At 39.4% G+C, this 27,491-nt stretch overlaps 1 protein-coding gene across 3 annotated transcripts in view; it reads left to right on the top strand.

Annotated features, from left to right (window-relative positions):
- Positions 1-27,491, top strand: part of EPHA3 (EPH receptor A3) — a 239,559-nt gene that overhangs the window by 202,293 nt on the left and 9,775 nt on the right. For all 3 annotated transcript variants that reach the window (XM_044442162.1, XM_044442161.1, XM_044442163.1), the window contains 5 exons: positions 1,775-1,960; positions 14,055-14,116; positions 16,693-16,902; positions 18,262-18,411; positions 20,431-20,624. In XM_044442162.1, coding sequence (XP_044298097.1) covers positions 1,775-1,960; positions 14,055-14,116; positions 16,693-16,902; positions 18,262-18,411; positions 20,431-20,624 — 802 coding nt within the window. The remainder of the gene's footprint in view (positions 1-1,774; positions 1,961-14,054; positions 14,117-16,692; positions 16,903-18,261; positions 18,412-20,430; positions 20,625-27,491) is intronic.

Below are 27,491 nucleotides of genomic sequence, written 5' to 3'. Positions count from 1 at the left end.
CAGACATCAAAACCAGTGTTTCCTTCTAATTCCATTCTTAAGCAAAGAATTCCTAGGTTTAACAGCCAAGTTTGCTCAAACAGAAGGAAAAATTCCTCTGGCTGTCATGTAATGGTAAATAAATAGAACACCATATAGCTGTTAAGACCATTAAAGTATATAACAAGAAAAGAGGGACATTTAAAAAATACAACAGTGAGCACCACAAGATAGATTTAAAAGAGTTTTTTTAAACCCCTCAAGTGTTTTGCTTTCACTATCTACTCCAACAGTGTCCTCACAATATCAATCTCATGGTAATATTTAAATAGAAGTGCTGTTTGCCTTGAGTAAGCAATGCTTGCAGTTGTAGTCTCCTACAGAGGTTACTTTTTTATTCATAGAATGCTTTTGCAGGGTGTTTAGGATTAGGGTTAGCATAATTAAATTGTCTGGAGGAAAATCCAAAACACCTTTATAGTCAAAATGGCCTTTTTGACCTAAACCCAAAGGCAAAAGATGGCAAATTGTATGGTGCAATATGTATGGAAATACTTCCTTCTGCTATGTTGCTCAATACTCTTTTAATGCCATCCCTTCTTTAGTACTTGTTTGCAATGTCTATGAGGGAAAAATATTGAGGGCTTGTGAAGACACTAGCTTCTGAAATTCATTGTTCTGCGAAAATTTGTCAGGTTGAACAATTGTCATATGGCTCATGTTCTTCTTCACCTTTGCACCTGTATTCATTATATATATTCACTTACTGCTGATAGCGCAAGAGGAAACTCAACTGATGTTTCTGTTTTCACCTCTGGACAGTTTCTGAATACAGTGCATATGCACAGAGATGTGTGAAGAGTGACTGATATTTAGATTTGATCCTAAAAATGAGACACAGTAATGACTGAATTGTTAGAAAAGTATGCAAGCACAGACCATTATTGTTTGGGTGCTAGAAAGTGCTTACTTTCTTGAACTGATTTTGCAAGCCTGTTGCACATGACAATAAGTTTCTAATATAAGTTCAGTTAAGAAAAGGCATGTATAATAAGTGCATTTATCTTTTGCATACAGCTATTTGGCACAATGCTTGGGAAATCAGGGGCTTCACAAAATTTTATAAATAAACATACTACGATGGCTGCTTGAAAAACCTGGCTTCGCTGTGAAATGCTACTGCAACCCAGTCCAGGTGTTTGGCTGAACATTCAATGGCTCAGTGTGTATTGTAATGGATGCACAAATGCTGTCACTGCCCCCTGTATACCCATGTATGACAGCCATTTTTAAGACTCTACTATGCTTGAATGTGAGTAGAACTCTCACCGTGATTGGAAACCCTAAATTAAAAATATCTCAAGGTCTGAGCTGAGTGGGATGGGATCATCATGCACAGGAATGTTGCGGGGGCAGGCATTTCTAGCCTCATTCCAGCATGCATTGAGTCCTTGAACATTCTCTAGGACAGCCTTTCCCAACCTTGTGCCTGGCCCTGCCAGATGGGAATTCTGGGAGCTGTGGTCCAACTGCCTCTGAAGGCCACCAGGTTTGGGAAGGCTGCTCTAGGAGGACTCTGCTACACTAATGTAAGGTAAGTTGTTGTCATTACTGTAGCTTTGTGACAGAAAAACTGAGCAATATGAATGATTCAGGGTTATCCCAGAACAGACTTACTTATGTCTTTGTCATTAATGCACAATATACAACATATGGATGGAAAGTACAATTTTCTTCATCCCTTATCATGCAAACTAAAAACTCAGGATTTCCTATGTTTTGTTTTTATTGACAGGTGAGTTTGGAGAAGTATGCAGTGGTCGCTTAAAGCTTCCTTCAAAAAAAGAAATATCAGTAGCCATCAAAACACTGAAGGTTGGTTACACAGAGAAGCAGAGAAGAGATTTTCTAGGAGAGGCAAGCATCATGGGACAATTTGATCACCCCAACATCATTCGATTAGAAGGCGTTGTCACGAAAAGTAAGAACCTGAATAGACTTTATTTAGAATTATTGATGTGCATTCAGAGGGGAAACCTATTGCTTGAAGAGAGGAGCTTTCTGGGGTACTTACAGCAGAGGTGTTGAAATGAAGGCCCATGGGCCGAATCTTGCCCACCTGAGGCCCCAAGCCAGACCCACCCTCCCACTACAGGGTTATCCAGCTAGTCACATCACTGCCCCCCCCCGCTTCTACTTTGAAAGCTGGTAAAGCACCTTCTAAAGCTTAGCTATTAGCATTAAGAACTGTAAGCCAAAATGTATTCTGGTTGCTTGCTGCTTTTGGATGTCCCCACCACACAAAAGTAGCCCAGGAGCTTCTCCAAAACTGAATTTAGCCCTCAGACTGAAAGAAATATGACATGTTTTACTTAAAGCAAGCATCTGTTTGCCAGTTTTGCACTATTTTAATGGTTTTTCTCCTTGTAATTGCTGGCTTTTATTGTTCTTTTCATTGTTTCTATTTACTTGTCTATTTTTATTTTTCTGATTGTTTTTATTGTAAGCTACCCAGAGAGCCCTTCGGAGGATGGGGTGGCATACAAATATAATAAATAAATAAATGCTTCAAGAGAAATGCAAAAACATTTCTTGTACTGCATTGAAACTGCTAGGATATGTTGTGTAGAAGGTGCAAAGCATAACCGAAGGAGACCTATCTTGTTAGAGTTGCCTCCTCTTATGCCTGTGTTAGACGTGACTAATACAATGAATGCTGGCAGCTTTGGTGTCTGTGGGGCTGTGTTTCCAACCTGGACTGTGCCCCAAACTTTTAAGGAGCTATCCTTGGTACTGAAGTCTATCCCACAGTGCTGACATTGGAACTCTGCCTCCACTGGTCTAATACGAACGGGGAAAGTTCAGATTTTGCTAAATGTGCAACAACCCCCTGCTCCCATCTCTGAAATGACTATGAAAAATCACACACATATAAATGAAGCAAATGTCACCTGTCCATTTTCAATAACACACTTGGAAAATGCTCAGCCAATTTATAGGCCCATTAGTACTTTTTAAGCCCATAGCTTGTTGGCAGTATTTAAATGGCTTATAAAAATGCTCTTTGTAAGATATACCAAATCCACTTATGGTGGAGTCCTGTCATGTTGCTCATAATCCCCTAAACTCAGCTGCTTATGCTCATCCTTGCCTTCTTGCTTTGCATTTTCACTGGACTGCCCCTCCCCCCCGGTCCATTTAGCAAAGGCATTTTGGAGAAGGAGGAGAGAGATTGTAGAGGATCCAGAGAAGCTGTCTTATTCCCTTTTTGTCCACTAAAACAGCTGCTTTTCCACCTTGCAAAGGTTGCATTCCCAGTCTTGGAGAAGGCTCTTTCTGTGCTGGCTCCAAGAGGGGGATGGGCTGTGGGTTTCTATTCCCAACACTGTCTCTGACCACAGAGGGACCATAGGATACTTCTATGGTCCCTCAGATGCTGTCTAGGGACAATAGGGTTGCTCTCCCAGCTGCCTAAGCTGTCCAGCCACTCTAGGATCTCAGGCCTGTTGGTCAGTGCAAGTTGCAGAAGAGTTGATGCCACATTGTCAGACAACATTCTTTGTCCCTGAGCTGTGAACATGCTAGTGTTGCTCATAAGATACCTATAATTAGTGATGACTAGTGAACAAAATGACATTTACCAGTTATTTAATATGGAGAGAATGTCTTATATTAAACAGAACATGCTATTATCTCTGAAGTTTGGGAATAGTTAATACATATTCAAAAAGCTATTAATCCTGATTTAGCAGCTTTGGAGAATTCTGTGCGCTGTACACTGTCCTGTGGTGATAAGGATGCCAAGGTTTTACAGTTGTCATTCAAGACTGTAAAATATTAGATTCCATGCTGCAGACTGATCTGCTCTTTAACAGCTGCAGGCATTCTGGCTGCAAGCATTTTGGATGAACTTAGGAAACTGTACTGCACATTACCTCATGGTGTCAGCATCTGGTAAATATTTGAATAACCACAATAGGCAGCAAAATACATTAATTAATTGACTGATTGATTGATATCATGTGGTAGTGCTTGACCCATGTAATAGCTTGGGTTTTCATTTATTGCATGGGTCTCTTTATGCACTTGAAAAGTGCAATCTTATGCAAGTTCAGAGAAAGGCCTACAACTCCCAGCATGCCACAGCCTGAAGAGTATATTGATGTATTAAGTAAAAAACTCAATAGCAGGTGAAAGCATGAGTATGGCAAAGAAACATACTAGAAAATTGGGTCCCTTTATAGATATTGCTATCACCGTGTGGCTAGTAATATTATATTGTGTGCAAAAAGCTGAAATGACAAAACATATTAAAACATATATTAATTATCATTATGCAGGTAAGTTATTTTCCCTAGAGTGATTAGTCTTAAACTCATCATTTCTGATAAAAAATATTTACTGGTATTAAATCATGAAAGAACTATATAGTTAAATGGGTGTTCTTTGAGTTGTTATACTAGGAGCAGTTCCTTCAGTTGTTTCTCTTATATCTTTACTTTGTTTCAATATTCTGTAATCTCTAAAGCTGTCCTGTCATTGCCTCCTCACATAACCCTTTCCAGCCATAGTGTCTATACAAAAGATTTCTCCTGCTTGCTTTTTTCTTGTCCCTTTCAGTTCAACAAGTGGGGAATTAGTAACAACTCCCTTGGATGTTCAGATCCAGTTCTACTAAGGTTTAGACTTTTGATTCTCTTTCTTCTCTACAAGGATGGGGGACCTTTTCAAATGATCCACTCCAAGAAGCTAATGGATCCTGATCATTTCTGGGAAGTTCATTTCTGGGCTCTGGGAAGTTTTCAGCTGGTATGGCTGTTGCTCCTGTTGAAGCCCAGGTGACTCTCTGGGATACAGAGATGGCTCAGATGGTTGACACAAGCACCCCCAAGCAACTTCCTGCCTTGAGCAGAGTCAAGCCAGCTCCTTGGTACACACCTGAGTTGAGGGCAATGAAACAAGAGGGGAAACAGCTAGGGTGCAGGTGGAGGAAACCTCATGCTGAGTCCAGTCAAACACAGGTTAGAGCTCACTATTGATCCTACTCTATGGTGGTGAAGATGGCAAAGAGGAAGTTCTTTTCCACCAACATTGCATCTTCTCATTGTTGTCCAGCATAGTTTTTCTGAGTAGTTCCTAGCCTATTCTATTCTGGGCCAGAAAAAGAAATTGTGGAGGCCTCAGTAGCTCACTATGATGAATTTGCTCAGCACTTTGAAGATAAAGTCACTTGGATTTGTCATGGATTGGACACCACAATTGATGCCATTAGCAGAGGCACCCACAGCACTGACTGGTCCAGTATTATTGGATGAGTTTCATTAATTGATGTCCAAAGTATGTCATCCAGCACCACTTTTGTGCTTGCCCCTTGCCCCCATGGCTTATTACAGTAACTAAGGAAGGGATTTCCACTTGGGTACAGAAGGCTGTGAATGCCTCCTTCTGAGAGGGAGCTGTGCCAACTACTCTAAAAGAGGCTACAATTAAGCCATTTCCTGAAAACACCTACTCTGGACCCAGAGAATGTCAACAACGATAGGCCAGTAGTCAGCATTCCCTGCCTGGTAGCTGAACAGATCCAGGTACTCTTGAATGAAATGGATTATCTAGATCCATTTCAATCAGGCTTCATGCCTGGTTTTGCAGTGGAAATTACTTTGGTCACACTGTGGGATGACCTTTGCCAGGCAAAAGAAAGAGGGAATGCAACCCTGTTGATTCTCCTGAACCTCTCAATGACTTTCAGTACCATTGACCATGGTATCCTTCTGGATAGGCTGGTTGGGCTATGAGTAGATGGCACTGTACTACAGTGGTTCCACTCCTACTTGGCTGGCCAATTCCAGAAGGTGCTGCTGGAGCGTTATTGCTCTGTGCCATGGTAGTTATGCCAAGGAGTATCACAGGGTTCTGTTTTGTCTCTTATGCAATTAAATATCTACACTGAACTGCTAAGGTAGGTTATGTGGAGGAACTGGCTGAGGTGTCGCCAATATGAAGTTTAGCTCTACCTCTATTTTTCATCAAACGCAGGTGAGGCAGTGACCCCTCTGAATCAGTGTCTGAGCATGGTAATGAACTGGAAGCCAGCCAAGAAACTGAGACTCGGTCCAGATAAGATGGAGGTGCTGTTAGTGGGTGTTTCTGTCCATTTGGGTGCTATTCAACCTGTAGATGGGGTTGCTCTCCCTTTAAGAACAAGGTTTTTAGTTTGGGAATGCTTCTGGACTGAGAGTCGTCACTTGACTCACAAGTGAACTCTTTGGCCCAGAGCACATTTTTCAACTTGAACTGATATACCTACTACAACTCAATCTGGACAGAGAGAGCCTAGCTACAGTTATCCATGCTCTGCAACCTCTTGCTTGGATTACTGCAATGTGCTGTGCATGGGTATGCCTTTTAAAACAGTCTGGCAACATCAACTGATCCAAATAATCCTAATAACTGATCCTAATAGGGGACTGGCTTGCAAGAACACATTACGCCAGTTCTCTTCCAACTACACTGGCTGCTGGTTGAAGTCTGGGCCTGATTCAAAGTACTAGTACTGATATTCAAAGCCTTAAACAGCTTAGGGTCAGGTTATCTGAACAATCAACTTCTCCCATATGTAACTACACAGTACCTGAGGTCAACTTTGGGTGTCCTTCTTGAGGAGCCCCTTCCAAGGAAAGTGAGGCAGGTGGCTACCAGGAAAGGGGCCTTTTTGTTTGTTGCACCCCGGTATTGGAAGGAGCTCTCCAAAGAGGTGCACATAGCACCTACTTTGTATTCCTTTCCGTGTCAGGTAGAAATTTTTTGTTTTCTCAGTATTTTAATAGTTTAACTTTTTATTTTATTTTATTTTTATATATTCCAGTTTATTTTGTACCACTGCCATGCTTCTGTGCTGTATTACAGCAATTGCAATTGCTGTTACAATTTTCTTTGGTTTTTAATTCTTCTACGTTCATGTGTATGTCTTTTTAACATTTGTTTAATTTTAATTTTTGTTAACTGCCCGGAAAGCCTTTGCTATTGGGTGGTATAATATCATCCAATAACTATTCATAGTTATGAGTAGGTATAACTACTCGTTTTCCCCAGTCAAACCAGTGCTTATCTGTTCTGCTTTTGTTTGTCTACCTCTCTGCTTGTGCAGTGTTTTTGTCTCTCCATTCACCCCTTTCTTTTTAATAACATGTAACATGTTGTTCTTGTGACAACTGTTTTTTCCTGCTTTTCTCTCTAGTCGTTCAACTGTTCATACGACATGCCCACAAACCACTAATTTCTGGAAGGACCCTTATATTTGGCAAGGTCTCTGATGTTGTATACACAGCCCATAGATTTGCAACTTGAAGCATGGCCAATAAATGAATCAAGTCCAGCTATAGTCATACCTTGAGTAGACCCATTAAAAAGTAGATCTTAATGTAGACTTGACTGATTTAAGTCTACTGATTCTATTGGATCTACTGTTAAGTACAACTAAATCTGGATCCAAACCAATGTGTGGAGTTGGTGGCCATCCTGCTCCCACACAAATGTATATTGATTATACATGGTATATTGTGCAAACACATTTTCTTTACCCAACTTCCTCCTTTCTCTACCAGGTTCCTGTTTCATTACATCTTATGATCTCTTTCTTAAATGATCCAGCCTCTTGACCCTCTCTCTTTTAGGCTTTCTTAATTTCTTGGATTATTCATATGTAGATTTCAGATCCTTAGCCTACCTACATTCCCATACAGTTCATTTGTCTAGTTACTAGACTACTGGAAGATTTTTCAGTCAGCAAAACTGTCATTTCACTTGTACATCTTGCAGATTCAGAGTTTCATTTCTTTAGTAGTCATGTTTGCGAGTACTCCATAAGAGGACAGATTAATGAGTCATGGCTTGTTGTTTAATAACCATGAAATACCTAGCTTGTTAGAAGATGGGCTTCTTTAGAAGAAAGAATAATATGAGATATTTGACAGACAAAGCTAAATACTTTTTTTTTTTGGCTGCTGCTGACATTTTCACTATAGGTGTTCTCATCCTTTTTGAGTGGGCAAATCAAATATATGCTTTGTATTAGCATTAAGATTTCAACAGTCAAGTATATTTTTCTTTCTGTATGGATATATTATTAATTATACATTCTCCAGTGCATTTGAATTATATTCTACCTGCATTTATGTGGTGCTTAAAGGTAGCCTGGATAAGTTTCAAGTAAACTGAAAAAGTTTGCATATTATCCATAGCTGTTCTTTTTGAGAAGAGTTTGCCAAACAAACCTTCCAGTATATATAAAACATATGATAAATAGGCCCAGGGACTCTTAGTGGCAAACCAAATTTTGATGAATGGCCCTTACAAATGAACTGGCCATTCATGCTGATTGGATCTTAAGGGCTAACTTTTAAGAACTTGCATGGCAAACGTCTGTAACAGACTGTGCATGAATCCAGAGGCACACATACCGTTTAGGGGCAGCATAGCTTATTACTCACTAGAGATGTGATAAGGTACAGAGGCTAAATAAGACCTCAGTCCATTCTTCCAGCACTGAATTATTCCCCTGTTCCATATTTGTTTCTGTGCTGAACTTTCCTTCCACACTGGTCTCCAGGGTGCCCTATAGGCAGCAGTCCTAATAGCCAACACATATGTTCTGCTTAGTTTACTAATAATTTACAGCAATTTGTAGCATTTTAGTGTAATAAATTTTAGAAACACTGTTGACACAAGTTGTTATCATGTAAATGGCTGCTTTTTGATAAATGAACATGGAACGTTTCTTTTAAAATATGAAGCTTTTCTTTGGCACATATGTTTCTGATTCCACATACATTTCCAACTCAATGTTAGTTTAAAAAATCTGTGTTCAGAACAGGATAAATAAAGCAGAATTTTTATTGCTTTGAACATCATTTCTTCCTTTATTAATGTTATACTCATGCCACATTAATAATGTGGCAAGAGATTCAGGTTGTAACCAGGCAGGTTTTGCCATGAATAGTATGATGTGCCATTTTCTATTGCATTGGTGTGTCTGTTCATCAAATAATCTTGTTCTTGTTTTACTGAGAACTTTAAAGCATATTACGGAAAATGTGACCTGTAATTAAATGCTGACAGAGGATCATAAAAGGTTGCTTTATACTAAGTTAGTCCATTGGTCCATCCACCTATGCTTGTTGACACTGAATGGCAGTGACCGTCCGGGGTTCCCGGGAAGAGTTTTCTTGCCCTATCTGCAGTTGCTGGGGATAAAGGCTGGGACATTCTGACATCAGCTTATGTGCATACAGCCTACAGCTGTGGGCTATTGGAACCAGTGAGAATGCTATGTGATTAGGCTTCCTGTAAGCACAGAGGCTGAACATAGAGGCTGGAGACTGCCTTTGCTAGCACCAGTCTCAATGTGCAAGTGTTGAGGCTGAACCAGTGTGCGTACTTCCATTTACTGGCTATAAGTGTGGAGGAGCTTTTGTAGACAGCCTTATGACTCTCTGAATGTGGAATGTGAGCAACTGCCGCAATGAGAGACAGGCTTTCAGGCTGCATTCTTTTCCAGCCATGGCTGGGTATGCCAAGAATTGAACCTGAGATGTTCCAGATGTAAAACATGTGCCTTACCAAAGAGCTGCCATTTATTCCCATGCCCCAAAAGGAGTCCTCCAGTTCACTGTTGCAGTCATGAACATGTAAAAGAGCCTTGTTTTGTTCTTCAGGCTTCCAGGACAAGGGAGAATGATGAGCGGAATTATATCTCTTACCAGGCCCCACCCTACTGTGATACATCAGCCTTCCTAACCCATTCCCCTTCAGATGTTGATGGACTCCCACCAGCCCCAGCCAGCATGGCCATTGGGCAGATATGCTGGGGCTTTAGTCTAAAAACTTTAGTCCTGGGGGTACTGGGTTGAAGAAGGCTGTGATAGTTTATTGAATCATTTCTGTAACTATCTGATGAATGGGAGTAGGAAGCATTTCTGGAGATGGAAAAGGCATCATCAAAGCCTCAAGATATATTGATGTTAGGGCCTTGAACAGATCTATTCTCTCTCTTCCTCAGATATCCCATCTTTTAAAAATAGTTTACAATGCACACACAAATATCCTGTGTTTCAGACTGGCCCATGCCATAGCTCTTTTTGACAGATTCACACAAACTCTGTTCAGGTGTTCTAAATGTCACATGCAATGAGAGAAAGAAGAAAATGAGTGTAGCCCCAGCCTGCCCCACTGTAATCCCACCATTCCGCATGTCTTGGAAAATGATAATCTGGATTAGGAAGGCAATGCTAATTGTGGAATACCCACACACACACACACACACACACACACACACACATTTAGATCCTGATTTTTCTATATTTCTTAATCATTTTTGGGTAGGGAGCAGACTTCCTGCTGCAGATAGTTTCTCTCCAGTCTATGTCCTTCATCCTTGTTGTCTCTCAAGGAATTTTAACTGCATGATGGAAATCAACACTTGAATAAGACTGGGCTTTGTCTGGCCTGTGTCTTTTCCAGAACACTTGTGTGCAAGCTCACTCAGGTGGAAGCGCTTCCCAGGTACTTGGAATTAGGTTTCCAATTGTTTCTTTTTCTCTTTGAGCCGGTCTCTCTCATCTTCCACTTCCCCTTCCGCTCTCCTTCACACACACACACACACACACACACACACACACACACAGAGAGAGAGAGAGAGAGAGAGAGAGAGAGAGAGAGAGTGAGTCAGGGAAAGCCATCATGGATGAATATTTTCATGGTTATTGCAATTTTGACTTATAAAAATTCCAGCCATGCTGTAGTCTCATCATAGCTTGCCATTGCATGTGAACCCATTAGGGATTAACAAGCCACTCATAACCCGAAAACAGCTTTGGGTTCACCCCAGTTGCTTACCATCAGGTACAAACCAGGTCTCTGTGTGGGTGTTTTTAATCTACCTTTGTTAGCAAGCTGAACTGGTAAATATCATTCTTCAATGCTCTAAGCTCACAAGTTTATAGCAATCTATTCAATGTTTTTGTGCTTGTTATTTTCAGTGTCATTCTCTTTGAATTCACACTGCTAAATGCTTCCATGTACCTGGGTCATCATCTAGAATATAGAAGCTGTTACCTTAGTTCTGAGTAATTCCAAATCTCTTCCAAAATGGCAGATACTCAGGAACCTTCTATTACAAAGTACCATTGGGATATGTAAACAAAAACAACAAAAACACAGCAATTTATCCTCACAGGAGGGCTCCTTATACACATTATTTTGCCAACCAGTCATGCCTTCTTCTGGATATTAAAAGCTGGAAGGAGATGGAGCACGAAGCTCAAAGCTTTCCGCTTTCCCTTCCCTTCTCCTGTTCTTCCCTTAGCTTTCCATTCCCCCTTTTCAATTGATGGACAATGCGCTATAGCTGCTGATTATGCTCAGTGGGATTTGGGAGATCAATGAGTTTTGTCCCTTTTGATTTGTTTTTGTTTTTTCCTAATGATTATTTGTACTCTGTAACATTCCTCTGAACATGTAATTATCTTCCTTTTGATTCATAGCAATCCTGTTGGGCTACATTGACACTCATCAGCTGCATTTGCTATCAGAAAAAGTGATAGCAAATGCTATTACTTGTTCATTCCTATCAAAAGAGCATTTAGGGTTGCTTACTATTTATTTCTAGTTGAATATAGAGAGCACCTTTGGCATTTAGTTATGTTGCAAACAGGATGCCAGTAAGTCTACAGGTTATTTTTGTAAATCTGCAGAATAACCCATTCCAAGATCTGAACTCATTCATTATTTGCATTCAGTTATAGTGTGTTAACCTCTGGGGAAAGGGAATACTATGAAGGGATAAAATTGTACGTAATGATCTGACTTAAGAAAGGTGAAACTTGTTTTCTGGAAGCCTTGCATCTAATTTAATTATTTTAGTAAAACATGAAATTTATCAACTAGCATTGATATAGAATATGGCATTGTGTGATTTAAATGCCCTTGTTACACTAATAACATCTGAAAGACATTAAATAAACTTTTGGATGTGTGGCATATAATGCACATAACAATGTTTACGTTTTGATTATGGCCATATGTAAATACAATTGCCTTAAGGTAAATAGTGCTAGAAAATTTTATAACATTGGAATTGTAGTGCCCACCCACAAAGCCAGGAAGCACAAGATTCTGGGACCAAATGAATTATTTATTTATTTGCAGCTGTAATGTGTTTATTAATAATTAACTGCATGAATATTCTACTGTGTTCAGAAGTGTGTATTGATTATGAAGTGAAAGCAGCGGACAGCAGCAGCAATATCCCTGAGGGGTTAAAGCAGTTGCTAAGTGGATTATTGGTTGAGGGGAGTGTCTGATTCCCAGGCCATAACTCATGTCAGACCTGACGAGAAAGATCTGAAAGAATGAGCTTTGTAAAGATTCATTGGAGCATAAGTTCGGCACTGTTTCTCCACAAAGGGCAAACGAAAGAACTGTGTCCAATTGCCTTTAGGGAGTGGGAAGCCTGTTAGGGAAATAACTATGGCTTTCTATTCCTGATGTATTTCACACTTGTGATAATTCATAGGAAGCCTGATGATGCTTTGTTGTGATGTTCCCTTGTCCTTACATGCCCAGAACATGTGGCCTCTTTGTTCCACAATGATGAGGTATATGTCAGCTTGTGCTCCTGATCATGGAAGGAAGTTTGCGTCAAGGTGGTAAAATATGTTGACAGTACATTGGAATTTTCAGACAAGAACAAGAAAAAAGGAAGCAGTAATTACAAGCAGTGGTTTGCTCTATGCACTTCCTATTACGTAGCACAGGGATGTAGAAATTATTTCAGCTGAGATCATACTGGTCACATTCTAGTGGTGGGTGGTGAAAAAGGCAAGATTAATGGAACCAAAATATCAAAAGTACCAGAATATTTTAGTTTAATTATCTAACTTTCAGAACTGGGATGGGGAATTGAGTGGAAAGACTGCACAAATGCTAGGAAAGCACCAGCTGATAAATAGTTTGTAGAAAAAGGCATAGCCATTCAGTGGATCCCAAATACATCAGATCTTTCCCCAAGCCAGGGAGTTCTGCATACTTGCTTTAGCTTCTGAATAGATATTATATATTAACGCATATGTATATATGTATATGTATTTATTCTAATATTCCTCTACCCCTTTCCTCTGTGGCCCATTCTATGATCCTAGCATATTTAAATGGAGGCTTCTTCTGTTGAAATCAATAGGACTTACTTTCAAGTAAATATATTCAGGAGTAAGGCCCATGAGCAATTAAGTGACAAATGTTGCTTTATCCATGAATAGTTGCTCTAATTTAGTCTGATCCCTTGGAATCAAGGATAAAATATATTCTGATAAATTAGTTGAGACTAAAGAATCATTACCTCCTAAAGAGTGATTACCTAATGCACTTCTGGAGTGCTAATATTGTACCTGTATCCTGGATACCTAAAGTCTAGGGAGATTACATTTAACTTTGCTATACTAGGAAGTTGTAGCTGTTGCACTGCCTCAGATATCACATGGCTCACCTTAGCCTGGTATTTTCTTACTGACAGTGCTCAGTAAGAAATTTGCAGAATTTGGTTGCTTGACACTGATTTCTGATTCATAATTGCTTAACAGTGGCAACAATTAAAAATGACTCATCTCCCACCTAAAGTCAAGTGATCTTTGGGTAACTAAGAGTGGATTTGTGTATGAAAAGATTGAATTCCATTCAGTTCTAGCAATCAGAGCAAATTCATGTACTCAAGTGCATTCTTGTTTAATCAGGCTCCAGCTGGTATATCTCAGGGTTCTAGTAAAAAAAAAAAGTAGATACTGTAAGCCTGAAGTCTGCTCATGGCTGCAATAAATCATTATGTAGCTAATCAATTATTGCTATTCCTTAATACACCATGTGTTAAGGAAACTTTTAGAATGAGATGGCATTCTTAAATCATATAATCTACCAACTCTACTCTCCCTTAATCCATTCTACATTTTGTAGAGCTTACTTTTTGAGTTGGGTTGACTTTTCTGTGTCTATGTGAGATTGACAGTTCTTATTTAATACATTTACAGGCAAACCTGTCATGATTGTTACTGAATATATGGAAAATGGCTCTTTGGATAGCTTCTTGAGAGTGAGTACCTTATTGATAACATGATGATGATGATGTTCAGTGTTCTGAATGGCATATCAGGCCTGGTCTTTGACAGGGTCTGCCTGAACTTTCAGCACTTCTGCTGGAATTTCATTTTGATTTTATTATGCATTTCTGTTTTTAGTTATTATATTGGTTGCCCAGCACTGCAGAATCTCTAGGCAGGCTACAATTGATCAATTTAAAAGAATTAATACATCTAATATAATCAAAATATGCAATACAATCCAACAACACAGAACTCAGAAATAGAGCAAAGAAAATGGAAATACTACTTACAATCATGTAAATTGTTCATAGAGAATTAACATTCTCTAAAAGAACAATTACATCCATCATAAAAAGGGAATCTGTAATCATCATTTTCACTTATTTTTTATTGATAAATGTCAGCAAGAGAAAGAAAATGGAAGGAAAAAAGTATGGTCACATAGGTTTGAATACCTAAATTTCAGTATGTATGTGTTGAGGGTTCAAATTATTACCAATCTTTAACATATACTAAAAGTGCTGAAAATGTTAAGATGGGGTAAAAAGACCTGAGAATATATGGACTGATACTGACAAGACTTTAACATTAGTTTGATCATAATGGTTTGTAATGTAAGTATGTCTTCTAGAGAAAGACTTAATCCAAGGAAAGAACTGGGAGGAAGTAGAAGGGGAATTGCGAGCAGAGTTTTTACCTTTTTTCCTGTAGCCTCAGTAGACTGCCTAACCCTTCCCTGCAAGGGCAACTGGCCATATACAAAGAGTAAGTTGCTAGGCCTAAGGAGTGGCAGGTATAAAAAAGGAGTAACGACAATTACTATTACTATTGTTATTTATTTACAGTCCACCATCAAGTGCATTTCGCATAAACGAAAAAGGAATCTCAGACTTATTGACATTACGTTTAAAAAGAGGTAAAAAGTAGTAGAATGACTGTTCCATAAGGCAGATATGGAAAACCTTAGACCATATCTTGTCCTCCTTGAAGTGAATCCCTTTGTGCTTCTCCAGAAATCCAAGATTGGTTCCCTCACAACCACCTGTTCTTTGTGGAATTTCTGGCTTTGGTGCAGTGCATTCCTCATTCAAAAATGCTGAAATGCCTTTCCTAGGGCTTACTTACTGATAGTAAGAGCTTTAAGTAAAATATATTTAAATGACATTTTCAGTAATTTTGGCCCCAGTCCTTTTGTCTTTGAACTCATCAAACAGCATCTTGGCATATAAGGGAACCCTTTACATACCTGCCTTAAAGTTGTAACTTTAACTTTCCCTACCCAGTCTATTACTTGTGTATGTCACAATATTGGCATGGCTTGTTGGACAAAGACCAAGATTAGTGATGGGGAGAATTTCCTGTTAAGCTTAATATCAGGTTCCCAGCACAAATATGATTTTACTAACATGGAGAATTCTCAGTCCAAATAGGATCTTATTATACCACCAATGTCTGGGAGTTTGATAGAGTTTGATTCCTTTCACAGCCCACCTCCCCAATTTGGGAGCCAAACCTCCTTCCTATCACCTACCCCTCTACCATGAACCTTCCATCCAGCTGCCTGGCTTGTTGCTCCAGATGTGTTAGAATGGGGCAGGAAAGGGTATTCTCTTTCTCTCTGACACTGAGAAATGCCTCTGGTGTTCTATTGGAGCAACAAAAGGGCAGCAAGGAAATAAATGAAGAAAAGGGTGGAAGGGTGTCCTATAGATGGGAAGAAGGTTTGCTAGCTTGTTTTAAGTACAAAGTGAAAAATAATTAGTAGGGCTATAATGTTCACTTCAGTATAAACTTTAGAGGCTGCTAAAATTAACATTTTTAACCATATATATTGATGCAATCCACAGACACCAGCTATTTTCCATTACTTTCTCAAAGAAATCACATTTACTCTCATAAGGATTTCTTTCCTCCCATGAGAGGTTCTTGAGCAAGCCACCCTCGTTTCCAGCTCAAGTGGAGATTAACAATGTGAGGATCATAAATGATGACTGGAGAACTTTGGTCTCTACTTGGCCTACCATATTTTAATTGTCTCAGAAAGAAAGGGATTTTATTAACTGCTGTCAAAAAAAAAGTTTTCCCCACTCTGACTGCTGGCTGATCATTTAAGAACTTGTTACCAAATGACACAAGCTTTGTCAAAAGGAAAGAGTGAAACAGTATCATCCATACCATGAGTGATAATAGTAAAAGATGGTGTTAAAGTAGAATGTGTCACTCTGAATCCATTATATGTGTGATCTTAGGTTATCAGTCTTCCTGTCTATCCAGTTAACTTGGGAAAGACATCAGATTATTGATAATTAAAGTTTTCAGCAAGATTAGTCATCCACAGTCAATCTTGGGGTGGGGAGATAGAAATATGAAGTGTGTTTATAACTAAAAGAAGGAAGAAAAGGGCAGACAAGATTGCATACATCTTATTTGGAAATACCTAGGACAGTTTTATGTTAAGTGGTTCATTTTGGTGTAGTGGTTTCACAAAGCCATTCCCACTGACTTTTCAAGAATGTGTACATTGTGTACATTGAAGGGCTGAAAGGTTGCTGTAAATGTTTTACAGAAACATGATGCTCAGTTCACAGTCATCCAGCTTGTGGGAATGCTTCGAGGAATTGCATCTGGCATGAAGTACTTGTCAGATATGGGTTACGTCCATCGTGATCTGGCTGCCCGCAACATCCTCATCAATAGTAACCTGGTATGCAAGGTCTCTGACTTTGGACTTTCCCGTGTGCTGGAGGATGATCCAGAAGCTGCCTATACAACAAGGGTAAGTTCAATGATGTTTGGATTATTACTGTAAAAAGTCTGTGAGTCAAGCATAACATGAAGATGGACCAGCTAGGTCATTCAGTGCCTAAAACACCAACAAGCAAATGTTTTTTTTCATTCTGTTTGCAAAAATTCAGTATGACTAAACAAGGAGCATATCCAAGGTAATTTAACACAAATTAGTCATCCTTTTATGCTCTTAAATTATCCTACAAAATTCACCATCACTATGGACAAGGTTATAAAAACACTTGAAATTGTGATATTTTTGTGCTTTTTAAGATGTTTGTTAAGTTAAATGTTCCTTATTTTATCCATTCAGATTTCCTTCAAAAAGGTCAAGGTCCTCCCATGTACCACCACCACACTTTAGAAGTTATCTGTGACAAACAGTTTTGGAATTCCAAAACAATTTAAAAGTTATTTTGGAGTATGATCATTCTTCCTTAACTGTGCAGTCCTATGCATGTGTACTTAGAAGTAATTCCTCTTAAATTCAGTAGGAATTTCCAAATAAGTGCATAGCCTACATTTAGCAAAATTGAGGGGAATTGTTACAAATTCCAGAAAGGGTTCAAATGACACTCAGATCAATACAGGCAAGTGCTCTGTGTGTCTCTGTATTATTCTCATTTATCCTTTAAGACAGCCATGAAAAAGATTTATTTAAACCTGGCAGATGAAATTGAGGTTTATGTGGCTTCCAGCAAAATCATGGAACATCATACCATGTTTCCTACATTTTTCTGACAGTAGTTCTGATAGTTATTAACAGGCAGATATCTTCAGACAATAATTATGTTAGAACATCACACTAAAGCATGGTGACCATAACTAGACTGAGCCACAGCAAATCCTATTTCCATTGTTTCCACTTTTTCAATTGGGTGGAAACATTAACCTTCTTCTCATGGAAGGGCCTGCTTTCCATCAGTAGAAGGACATCTTTGGATCCACCTTTGGATCACTACTCTTTTCAGTATGTCTATTCCAGGTCATTTCTCCCCTTCTGTTAAAGGGCCTTAGACTGATTCTCCCTGATACTGTTGCTAGCCTACACAGCAAAACAGGCATCTGTCTTTGCTCCATATGATAGTATGCATTCAATATGTACATCTTTCCTACGTGGAAAGCAGATTCCATGTATGAATGTTATCACATTTGAAGCAGCCCTTATTTTGATCTCTTAACACTGGGACTAGCACAGAATTTCAGCAGGGCTTTACTTTGAGACATGAGTAACATGCATGTTCCAAAAGACAGCAACATTGAATGTTTTAAGATTTTTTAACAATGAATATATTCTGATCTAATATATTACATCATTGCCATGATATACAATGCTTTCTGCTTGTAGGGAGGCAAGATTCCAATACGATGGACATCTCCAGAAGCTATTGCTTACCGCAAATTTACATCAGCCAGTGATGCATGGAGCTATGGGATTGTTCTTTGGGAAGTGATGTCCTATGGAGAGAGACCATATTGGGAGATGTCCAATCAGGATGTGAGTACATTGTATTACATTCTCAAGCTGTAAGAGGAAAACTCAACAACACAAACCAGTGCACTTTTTAAAGGATTTTATTCTTTTCTATATGCTGCTATTCTAGAAGTAAAAGTTTGAATGTATTTTTTCTGGCTGAAAATATTTTCTTTTTGCTGGGGAGAAATTTAAGCAGATCTGCCAGCCTTTTATGCTTCTTAGCTATATAGACTTTCTGTAAAACATACCATATCACTCACTTGCTTTAGCCTAGATTTATTCCACTTGAGTAATTACAAGTTGCAGAATCTAGCTACTTCTGTACTTGTATTGCAAATGGGACTAAATTTTGTGTGTCGAATTTTATTTCATAAAACAAACATATGGTTAAGAGAGAACCAGGCACTTTTTGTTATTCAATTTTTGTTTTATTTTTGGACCACTGCAGACAGTTTTCTAATCTCTTTTCTGCAGATAAGAGATAGCTATGCTGTCTTCTCTCTCCCATATAAATCCTGCGCTGCTATTCCTTTTCAGCATTAACCATGGTATAATGGCTGCACCAGGATTGATCCACAGTTAAAAGTAACCATGAGTAATGTTAACATCGGGCAAATGTAACTTTCACACCAAAAAGGGAAGGGACAAGAGATTCTTGCAGGAGAGAAAGATGGATTCAAAGCTTCCACTGTGAAGAGATCAGAAAATGCTATGTTGGCCCTGGACCACCTTCTTTGCCCAGTTAATAGTTTTACCTAGCTTGCTGATTTGGAAATAGTTAATTTCATTTCAATTGTTCCTCTTCAAATGAACATTAGAAAGCAGCATTGTTTATGATGTACCGCAGAGTATTTTTTTAATGCTGTCTGCTACTCTTCAGTCATTTTCCTATGGGAATAATAGGAAGCACAACCTCTAGTTGATTTCACACACACAAACCACACAACCACAGCATCTTGGGCCAAAACCCAACAGTACTGGAAATGTGCTTGTTATGGCAATTATTGGCAATCTAGGGTTATTGCTGCTCCATGTACTTGTTAGGCCCTTAACTCATCTGTCAGCGGTCATATAACTCAGACAATCTACAGCCAACTCAGTTGAACAATGCAAAAATATGGATATTTTGGTGTAACTGAATATTTCTAGAATTAGCAACTGTTCTGTCTTCTGCCTATGCCATTTGAGATAGCTCTCTTTCATACGGTTGCTTATAATGGCAAGGAGCACTGCCTCTCTGCAGAAGGAGATGGGATGAATAATTGGCTAGGCTACTAGCTGCCAATGGATACTTTATAGATGAATACTGCCCTCTCTCTGTGAATCATTGAATATGAATATTTATGTACATCCTATTGTTTATACACTTCTGTACATATATATTAGTACTATAGGACTTTGTGTGTCTGTGTCACTAGATACTAAGTGAAATATCATGAAATTAAGGGCCATAGCGCAGTGGTGCAGCACATATTTCACATGCAGAAGACCCCTGCTTGCAACCGGTAGCATCTCAAGGCAGGGTTGAGAAAAATTCCTGCCTGAATCCCTGGAGTTGCTACCTCCCTGTGTAGATAGTACTGTGTTAGAAGGACCAGTATGAGGCATCTTCCTATGTTCCTGTGATCTCAAATAACAATTCCTTCAGGCTTTTGAGGAGGGGGAAATGAATGTACAACAGCAATCCAGATGTTTTCCCTTTGGAGCAATTAAGTTTGTAGTTTAGGAGCTGTATTCAATTGACTTATATTTGGTCTAATCAAATCTGAGCATCAGAGGAAATTGAGTATCACTGTCTTCAAAGACGTATGGGTTATCCATTGGTTCCTCTGTCACCTTCTTGGGTCCTCTGTCACTTCTTTTTGTTAAGTGCTGGATTTGCAGATCAAAAGGAAGACACTCACTTTAGAACAATGAGAAAATAAATGCATTTCTTAACTATGAAGCATGCACAGTTATGCAATGGGTATTACTTGCAAAACCAGAAGGGATATTGTTCCCTCATGTCCTTCAGCTTCTACAATCTTTCTCCTTGTACAGGTAATTAAAGCTGTAGAAGAAGGATATCGCTTGCCACCTCCCATGGACTGCCCAGCTGCCTTGTATCAGTTGATGCTGGACTGTTGGCAAAAAGACAGGAACAACAGACCGAAGTTTGAGCAGATTGTCAGCATCTTGGACAAGCTGATCCGTAATCCCAGCAGTCTAAAAATAATCACCAGTGCGGCTGCAAGGTGACACAATACATTCTACATCTCGCACACTGAACATGAATATGTTTGCCTTTTCCACCTTCAGGAATTATAGTATGTTTGCTCTGTCCACCACTCACTTCCTCGCTTACAACTCTTACTTATTAGCAGCTTGGCTCTGGAAGTCAGGAGAGAAAAACTCCGCTGCTATCTACTTATCTTCTTCTAAGCAAACAGAATACCTGACTGTTTGGGGCAGTACAAAAATCACCTGGCATAGGAGGTACATGAATGCCTAGTTTCAAGAGCATTCCAATTGTGAAGCAACGAGATAGAGATAGTCCACTTCTACAGGAAGCTGTAGATGTTCAGTACATTGGAGATGCTGCAGTTTAAGAAAGTGAGCATTGTCAGAGTAGTGTGGCTTGTTCTCCAGCTGCATGGCCATGCTGAACAAGCACAGAAATGTGAGTGGGAAAAGAATGCATCCTGAATCTCACATTTGATTTTAAAAAGCAAGTTTAATGGCTTGTAAGACATGCAGCTAGGCTTGACAGTAAGATGGCAATGCCTTGCAAAATCCCCAAAATCGGACCATGCAGGGTGATGATAGTAGAGTTAAACGTGATTTCCATTTCTTATATTTGCATGTGGGAATTTTTATACCACTTTTCCACTCCAATGCAAAATGCTTAAAATGGCTAATACCAATTTGAAACATGCCAGGGATTGCACCTAGGATGTTCTACGTGCAAGTGTGTGCTCTGTCTCTGAGCTGCAGCCCTTCCACCATCACCATGGTTAGGCCAAATGTCTGAAAGAGAGAAAAATAGTTTTAATTAGCAACAGAAAGTCCAGAATGACCACACAATTCTCCTGGGTGTGGAGAGCTCCACATTCTGGGTGGCATGCCAGAGTCAACTTCATGTGTCATTTTAATAGACTACATACATTTTTTCCTTATTAGGTTTATGGTTTGCTTTTGGTCATCAGTGTTCTTTTCAATACAAATAGACTTCCTCTTCTAGAATATACTGTTAGAAGTTAAGGACCACAGAATTGTATAACTGAATCATACTTTCTCTGACTTGTCCCCTGCAGTTCCCTCTGGGTGTCTCAGCATGGTTAACTTTTATTTCCCATTAATTCAATCTGTATAATGTCTAGGTTGCTTTTACTTTTTCAGAATGTGTTCATAGTTCATTCAGTTTGATCACTTCCATTATTTTCTAGTTTCACTTATTATTTTTCACCCCCTTGAGATCACTTCATAATTGTGAATATTGGACTCAGTTATTAAACAGATGGAAGGAAACTCGAAGGAGGCAATATGCTGTATTTCAGGGACCACACTGGCAGTGTAAGCTGGTATCAAAAAGCTGTCCTGTCAATAAGCAACAGACCGATCCCCTGTCCATCAACATATATTTGCATGGTTACAAGGGCTTTCGTTTTGATTTGCCAATGTCTGAGTAGGGTTAAAAGAAGATGCAATGGTTGAGGAATATCAGACACAGACAGAAGTGTATGAATCTGTATACTGACCTTCAGTAAATGACCAATATAAATTAGTAGCAAGTTATTAATAACTGAGCTAATTCTTATAATATCAAAAAAGTGGAACCATGCCTTTTGAAATGTCTCCACTTCTTTAGCTGACTGTCAAGTGTACACATTCAATTTGACTTTCCATGTAGAATGAAAATTGCTACCATAAAGTGGTGGAGGAAAGAAGAGCCTGCTGTTGAAGGAGCCTTCAGTTTGGACAGCCTTAGCTACAACCCTGGGTGTTTGTTTAGAGAACTTCTCTGCTGCTGTGCTGTTAAAAATCTTCTTGGAAATGTTGACTTGAAGTGTGGTATAGAAATGGTGAAAACAAACAAACAAACGCACATAGCTACTACTTTGTTAAACTTTACAGTTCCTAGTAACTGTATAAAAATGTGGTTTAAAAAAGAAATGGATGGAGAGATGGAGGGATGGAGGGATAAAAAATAAGCAGAAATATATGCACATTAATAATATATCCACAATAATAAAATGTTTGAATTGATTATATTCTTGAACTACTGATAACCACGAATTATTCACAAAATAAAACCCAAGGATTACTAGCTAGGACAGGTTTAATATAGCATTATTTAATGGTTTCCTGTCTGGAGTTACAGTGAGCTATTTAGAGTGAAATCCTAAAGAGCCTTCACTTGATATATGGAGGGCTCTGATCTTGGAGCTATCTGTCTATCCAAAGCCATATTGGGAAAAGCTGAGCAGAATGGGAGCAGCAGCAGGTGCTTTTACAGCCTTTCCATCCCTTTTTGTAGTATTTTAAGCTGCATGGGCCCCTGAGCCCATCTAGCTTGCTTATCTGGCACTGGACAAGAGTAGGAACAGAGATCTAGGAGGCCCATGTCCTCTACTCTCTTATCATCTTCCAACCCACCAGCAGACTATTTCTGGGGTTATGGCAGTGACCTTTGTTGGTAAGCACTGCAGAAGATGATCTAGTCTACCCTTAGCATAAGGCTAAAGCCCGCAATCAAGATTTTTCCCACCCCTAAGATGTTCAAATATCAACATTTCTTCAGTATTTTGTATCCTTAGCTATCCTAACTTTGTTGTCTTTAAGCTTATAATACAGTGGTACCTTGGCTCACAAACACCTCCGTTCATGACCAAATTGGGTTGTGAACAAAAATTCATAAAACTTCTGACTCAGGTTGCGAACTCCGCATTGGGTGGCAACCGCAATCGTGACCATCTCCGCACCCTCCCCCCGAGTGGGGAGATGGCCACAATCGCAGTTGCGTTCATGCAGGGAAGACATGTGTGATCACAGGCACACTTCTGCAGGAAAGATGGGCACGATCTCAGCCATATCCCCCGCCCCAAACTAGCATGATCGTGGCCATATCCCCACTCAGGTTGTGGGGGTGAGATGGCTGCAATCGTGCTGGTTGGTGGGAGGGGCGGTGGCCGAGATCATGCCCTTCTTTCCTGCAGGGGCGCAACTGCGAGCTCAGCCATCCCCCCCCAAGTGCGCCTGCATTTGTACCCGTCTCTCTCCCTCCCCCCCAGTGCACCAGGATGACAGGGGCGATCGCGGTCATGCTGCAGGAATGGGGAGATAGCCATGCTCGTGCTAGGAGTGGGCGGGGAGATGGCTGCGATCTTTGTTGTTCTTTGTCACTTTGCTTCACACTTTTCTGATTAAAAAAAAAGTTACAGAGCAGATTAACCTTATTTACATTGAACCTTATGAGGAAATTTAACTTGGCTCACGACCAATTTGGGTCATGACAAGAGTCCTGGGGCAGATTAAGTTTGTGAGTCAAGGTACCACTGTATATGTTGATGTGTCTTTAACTAGTATTTAGGATTTTAAACTGGATAAATCAGGAGAAAAATATTATGATGCAATGGGCCGTTCTAGTGCAGGGTACAAAATCCAGTGAACAGTGAACAGCATCACACCTGTCCTAGGAACACACTGAGTGACAGATGACACAAGGCAGAAAATTTCAGGCATACTGCATCTGTTTCAGAAATGTTTTACTCAAGGAAAATGAGTTACCTGCCATTCAATAACTGATCCACAAATATTAAGATATCTACAAGTAATGTATTCCCCTTTTATCATTATCATTATTAATAAATTGCATGTACTGCCCATCTTTTTTCCTCATGGAGGGAACCCAAGGCAGCTTATGAGAGTTTTATTCTCTCCATTTTATTCTCACAGCCACTGTGTGAAGTAGGTTAGGCTGAGATTCCATGACTTACTTAAAGTCACTCATTGCTGAGTGGCAACTGGAACCCAGGTCTCCTGAGTCCCAGAGTTCTAATCACTATTTCACACTAGACCTGTTTGAAAATATGTTAATAGCCCATTCCAATACAAAGTTGGGTTTGGGTTACCTATTTGACAAATTAGGGAAAAAAGAGGGAGAAGACATTTTGTTTTGTAGCAGGGCATCCAAAATAGCAGTGAGCATCTAGTTTTGTGAACAGCTGTAGACTGATGCTGAAGCATCAGAATCACAGAGAAACAATCTGAATAGCAGATGTCTGGAACAAATCTAGAGACCAGCTCCCAGTTCTGGCTGTTATTACAGGAAGATTCCACACATACAACAGAATGAGTACAAAGAGGGCCAGGAGGCTCCTCTCCTGCTAACCCTGTTTGGTGTCAGGTTTCCAGATGAGGTTGCTTGCCTAACTGGCAGGGGTCCAGGAAGAACATCTGGAAGCCTAGTGGCATCTCTTGCCGACAATCCGCCCATAATGGGGGAGAAGAGGACACTGTGGAGCTGTATATCCAATAGTGACATAGGATTGGCTGTCTGGAGCTATGTGATTACCAGGACAAGGAAGATTCTGTGCTGTGGTGATGGATCTACCTGGGGATAAAGGAAGTAGGAAATTGGTGCCAGAATGTCAGGGTGCCTGAATGTTACCCCAGTAACATCACGCTGGGGCAGGGAGAGGGGTAAAGGACATCTTATCCCGATCTAGTTCCTTGGTCCCTTTAAACACTCTCTAGTTAGTTGTCATTTACTTTCATTGCAATCAATTGGAGTGAAGTTAGTCATGATTAATGTGACTCGTTGGTTGCAATGAGAATAAAACATTACTGAGTTGGTGGCCATTTGTCCTATTTTGAGTGAAATATGTAGGTGCAGAGGGGAACACGTTTTCTTGGAAGCACTCAACAGCTCTATAGCCAAGATTCTCCTTTTAATCACTTGGAAAGCCTGCTTTTGACTTAAAAACCCCAGTTGATCAGGGTCTATATGTCACAGCTTTAATTTCTTGACAAGTGAGGAGATCCCTATTGGAACTACGGAGTCTGACACAAGTGATGTGTCAAGCTGTCACAATCCACTTTATAATATATGCATAGCCAAAACCTAATGGAGTTCAGCCAGGCCACTGCCTCCAGCTGGGATTGTCCAGTCTCCAAGCAGAGTACTATTCGGGGACACACCCTGGCAATCCCAAGATTTTCCACAGGAACAAGGATTGTATCCGTTCAGTTGACCGATTTAACACATTTAGCCAAACAGGGACAGCATATAATACTTGGGGTACTATTGTTGCCCTGAAAACTTGAAGTGCAGCCAGCGCATAGCTATTCCCTCTGCTGAAATAAAATACTGTAATGGACTGAAGAAAAAAAGTATGTGAGCCTTTTCCTTTGGAATTGAAACTGTAGTTGTAGAGTTAGGTTTAACTGGAGAAAAGCAAATCCAACTATTTTTAAATTACTTCACGATCAGGAACCAATGCTAAAAACAGCATTAAACAAGGAAACACATTGAAACATAGCTCTTCAGCTCTCAAGACCAGTAGAGATAGGCTATTTCCAGTCTGCCTCAGTTTTGCATCCTTTCATTCGTTCACTTGCATGTGTTCATCCTTATGTCCATTCTATCTCATTGCCTAACAATTGGTGCATTTTTTAAAATAATGAAAATATGCAGTTTGTGCAAACTACATATTTTCAATGCAGTTTACACTGAAATGTACAGTTCTGTACCCTTTTTACCCTGAAATTTTACCCTAAAACTAAATATTAAAATATACATTTTATACACAATTTGGGTTAATTTAGTTTAGTTTTGGTTAAAGACTATCAAAAAATCCATAAAAGTGCAAAAATGGATGTGTAACTGTGTTCCAAGTGTGCGTATTAGACCATGAAGAATTAATCTGGTTGGTTTACCTAATAATGTGAGCTGAATGAAATCCTTAAGCATTTCTACCCAAGAATAGCCATTCAGAACTATTTTTTTCACCACATAATAATGTCTCAGTAAATAATAGTTTATCATGCTGACAGTCAGCCAAAACAAAATGCAGACTTGCATGTTCAGGCTGTGGGACACATGACACCACAGTTTGAATTTCTGATGTGTGAACCCAGCTAATGTGGGGTTATGCAAGGGTGAATCAACCCTCATTCTGTCCCATTTCAACCCTCATACAACCCACGGTCACTTCTACATTTACGCAAGGATTATTTAAGCCTTTGCATGTCTCACTGTAACCAATGAATGATGGTGTTCACATGAACCAAGCCATTGTCTCATTTTATCCTTAGAATAATTCTGAGAAAGTAGTGTAACTGTGATTCAGTGATTTGCAACATTGGTCTTCATGGAAGACCAATATTTGACTTTGGCTATCCATATCCAATTCTAATTTGCTGAACCAAAACTACAGGCCCAAAGGGTGATTCATTATCCTCTTGCTGACACTGTTTCCCTCTATTGTTTCTTACAAGCACTTCACAAACCCTCCTATATGCAAAGCTGTATTCATCAGATGGTTGTGGCAAGTGCTTAATCATTGTAATTCATTACTAGTATTGTTTTTATAATGCCATTCGTGTATATTTATGGCACTGTATATGTAATAACATTTGTTATTCATAAAGTGCTTCAAATACCAGGCATTGTACCATTATTGAGTTAAAACAAACTAATCCCTGCCCACAAACTAACGTATTAACAATAAACCTAATCTAAATGAAAGCACAAATACAAATTGTAATGGCTATTTACACTTTGGGTGACATTTATTGTCTGCAGTACAGGTTTGCACATTTAAAGGAACGACATTAAAAAAATGTAAGTCCTTAGGCTAAGGAAATGCCTTTGATATTTGTTGTACATTTCCCCCACTCCTCATGGACCAGAAGAAGCTGCCATCTGATTATTACTGAACTGAGCAAACATGATAGACATAACAGGAGAGACGAATGTGCCACAAGCTAGATTAGTTTTGTTTAAGAACAAAATTATTAATTTTTACCTGAGTGACTCTTTAAAACAACCATAAATAGCTGTAAAGGCAAAGATTGTACTTCTTGTGGTACAGAGATAATTAAAGTCAACAAAATGTCTC

This window comes from Varanus komodoensis, unplaced genomic scaffold (assembly GCF_004798865.1).
Source record: "Varanus komodoensis strain SLA01 unplaced genomic scaffold, ASM479886v1 scaffold4, whole genome shotgun sequence".
Lineage (NCBI taxonomy): Eukaryota > Metazoa > Chordata > Lepidosauria > Squamata > Varanidae > Varanus > Varanus komodoensis.
The sequence above is the reverse complement of the archived record's forward strand: the minus strand, read 5'-3'. Positions and strand labels throughout refer to the sequence as shown.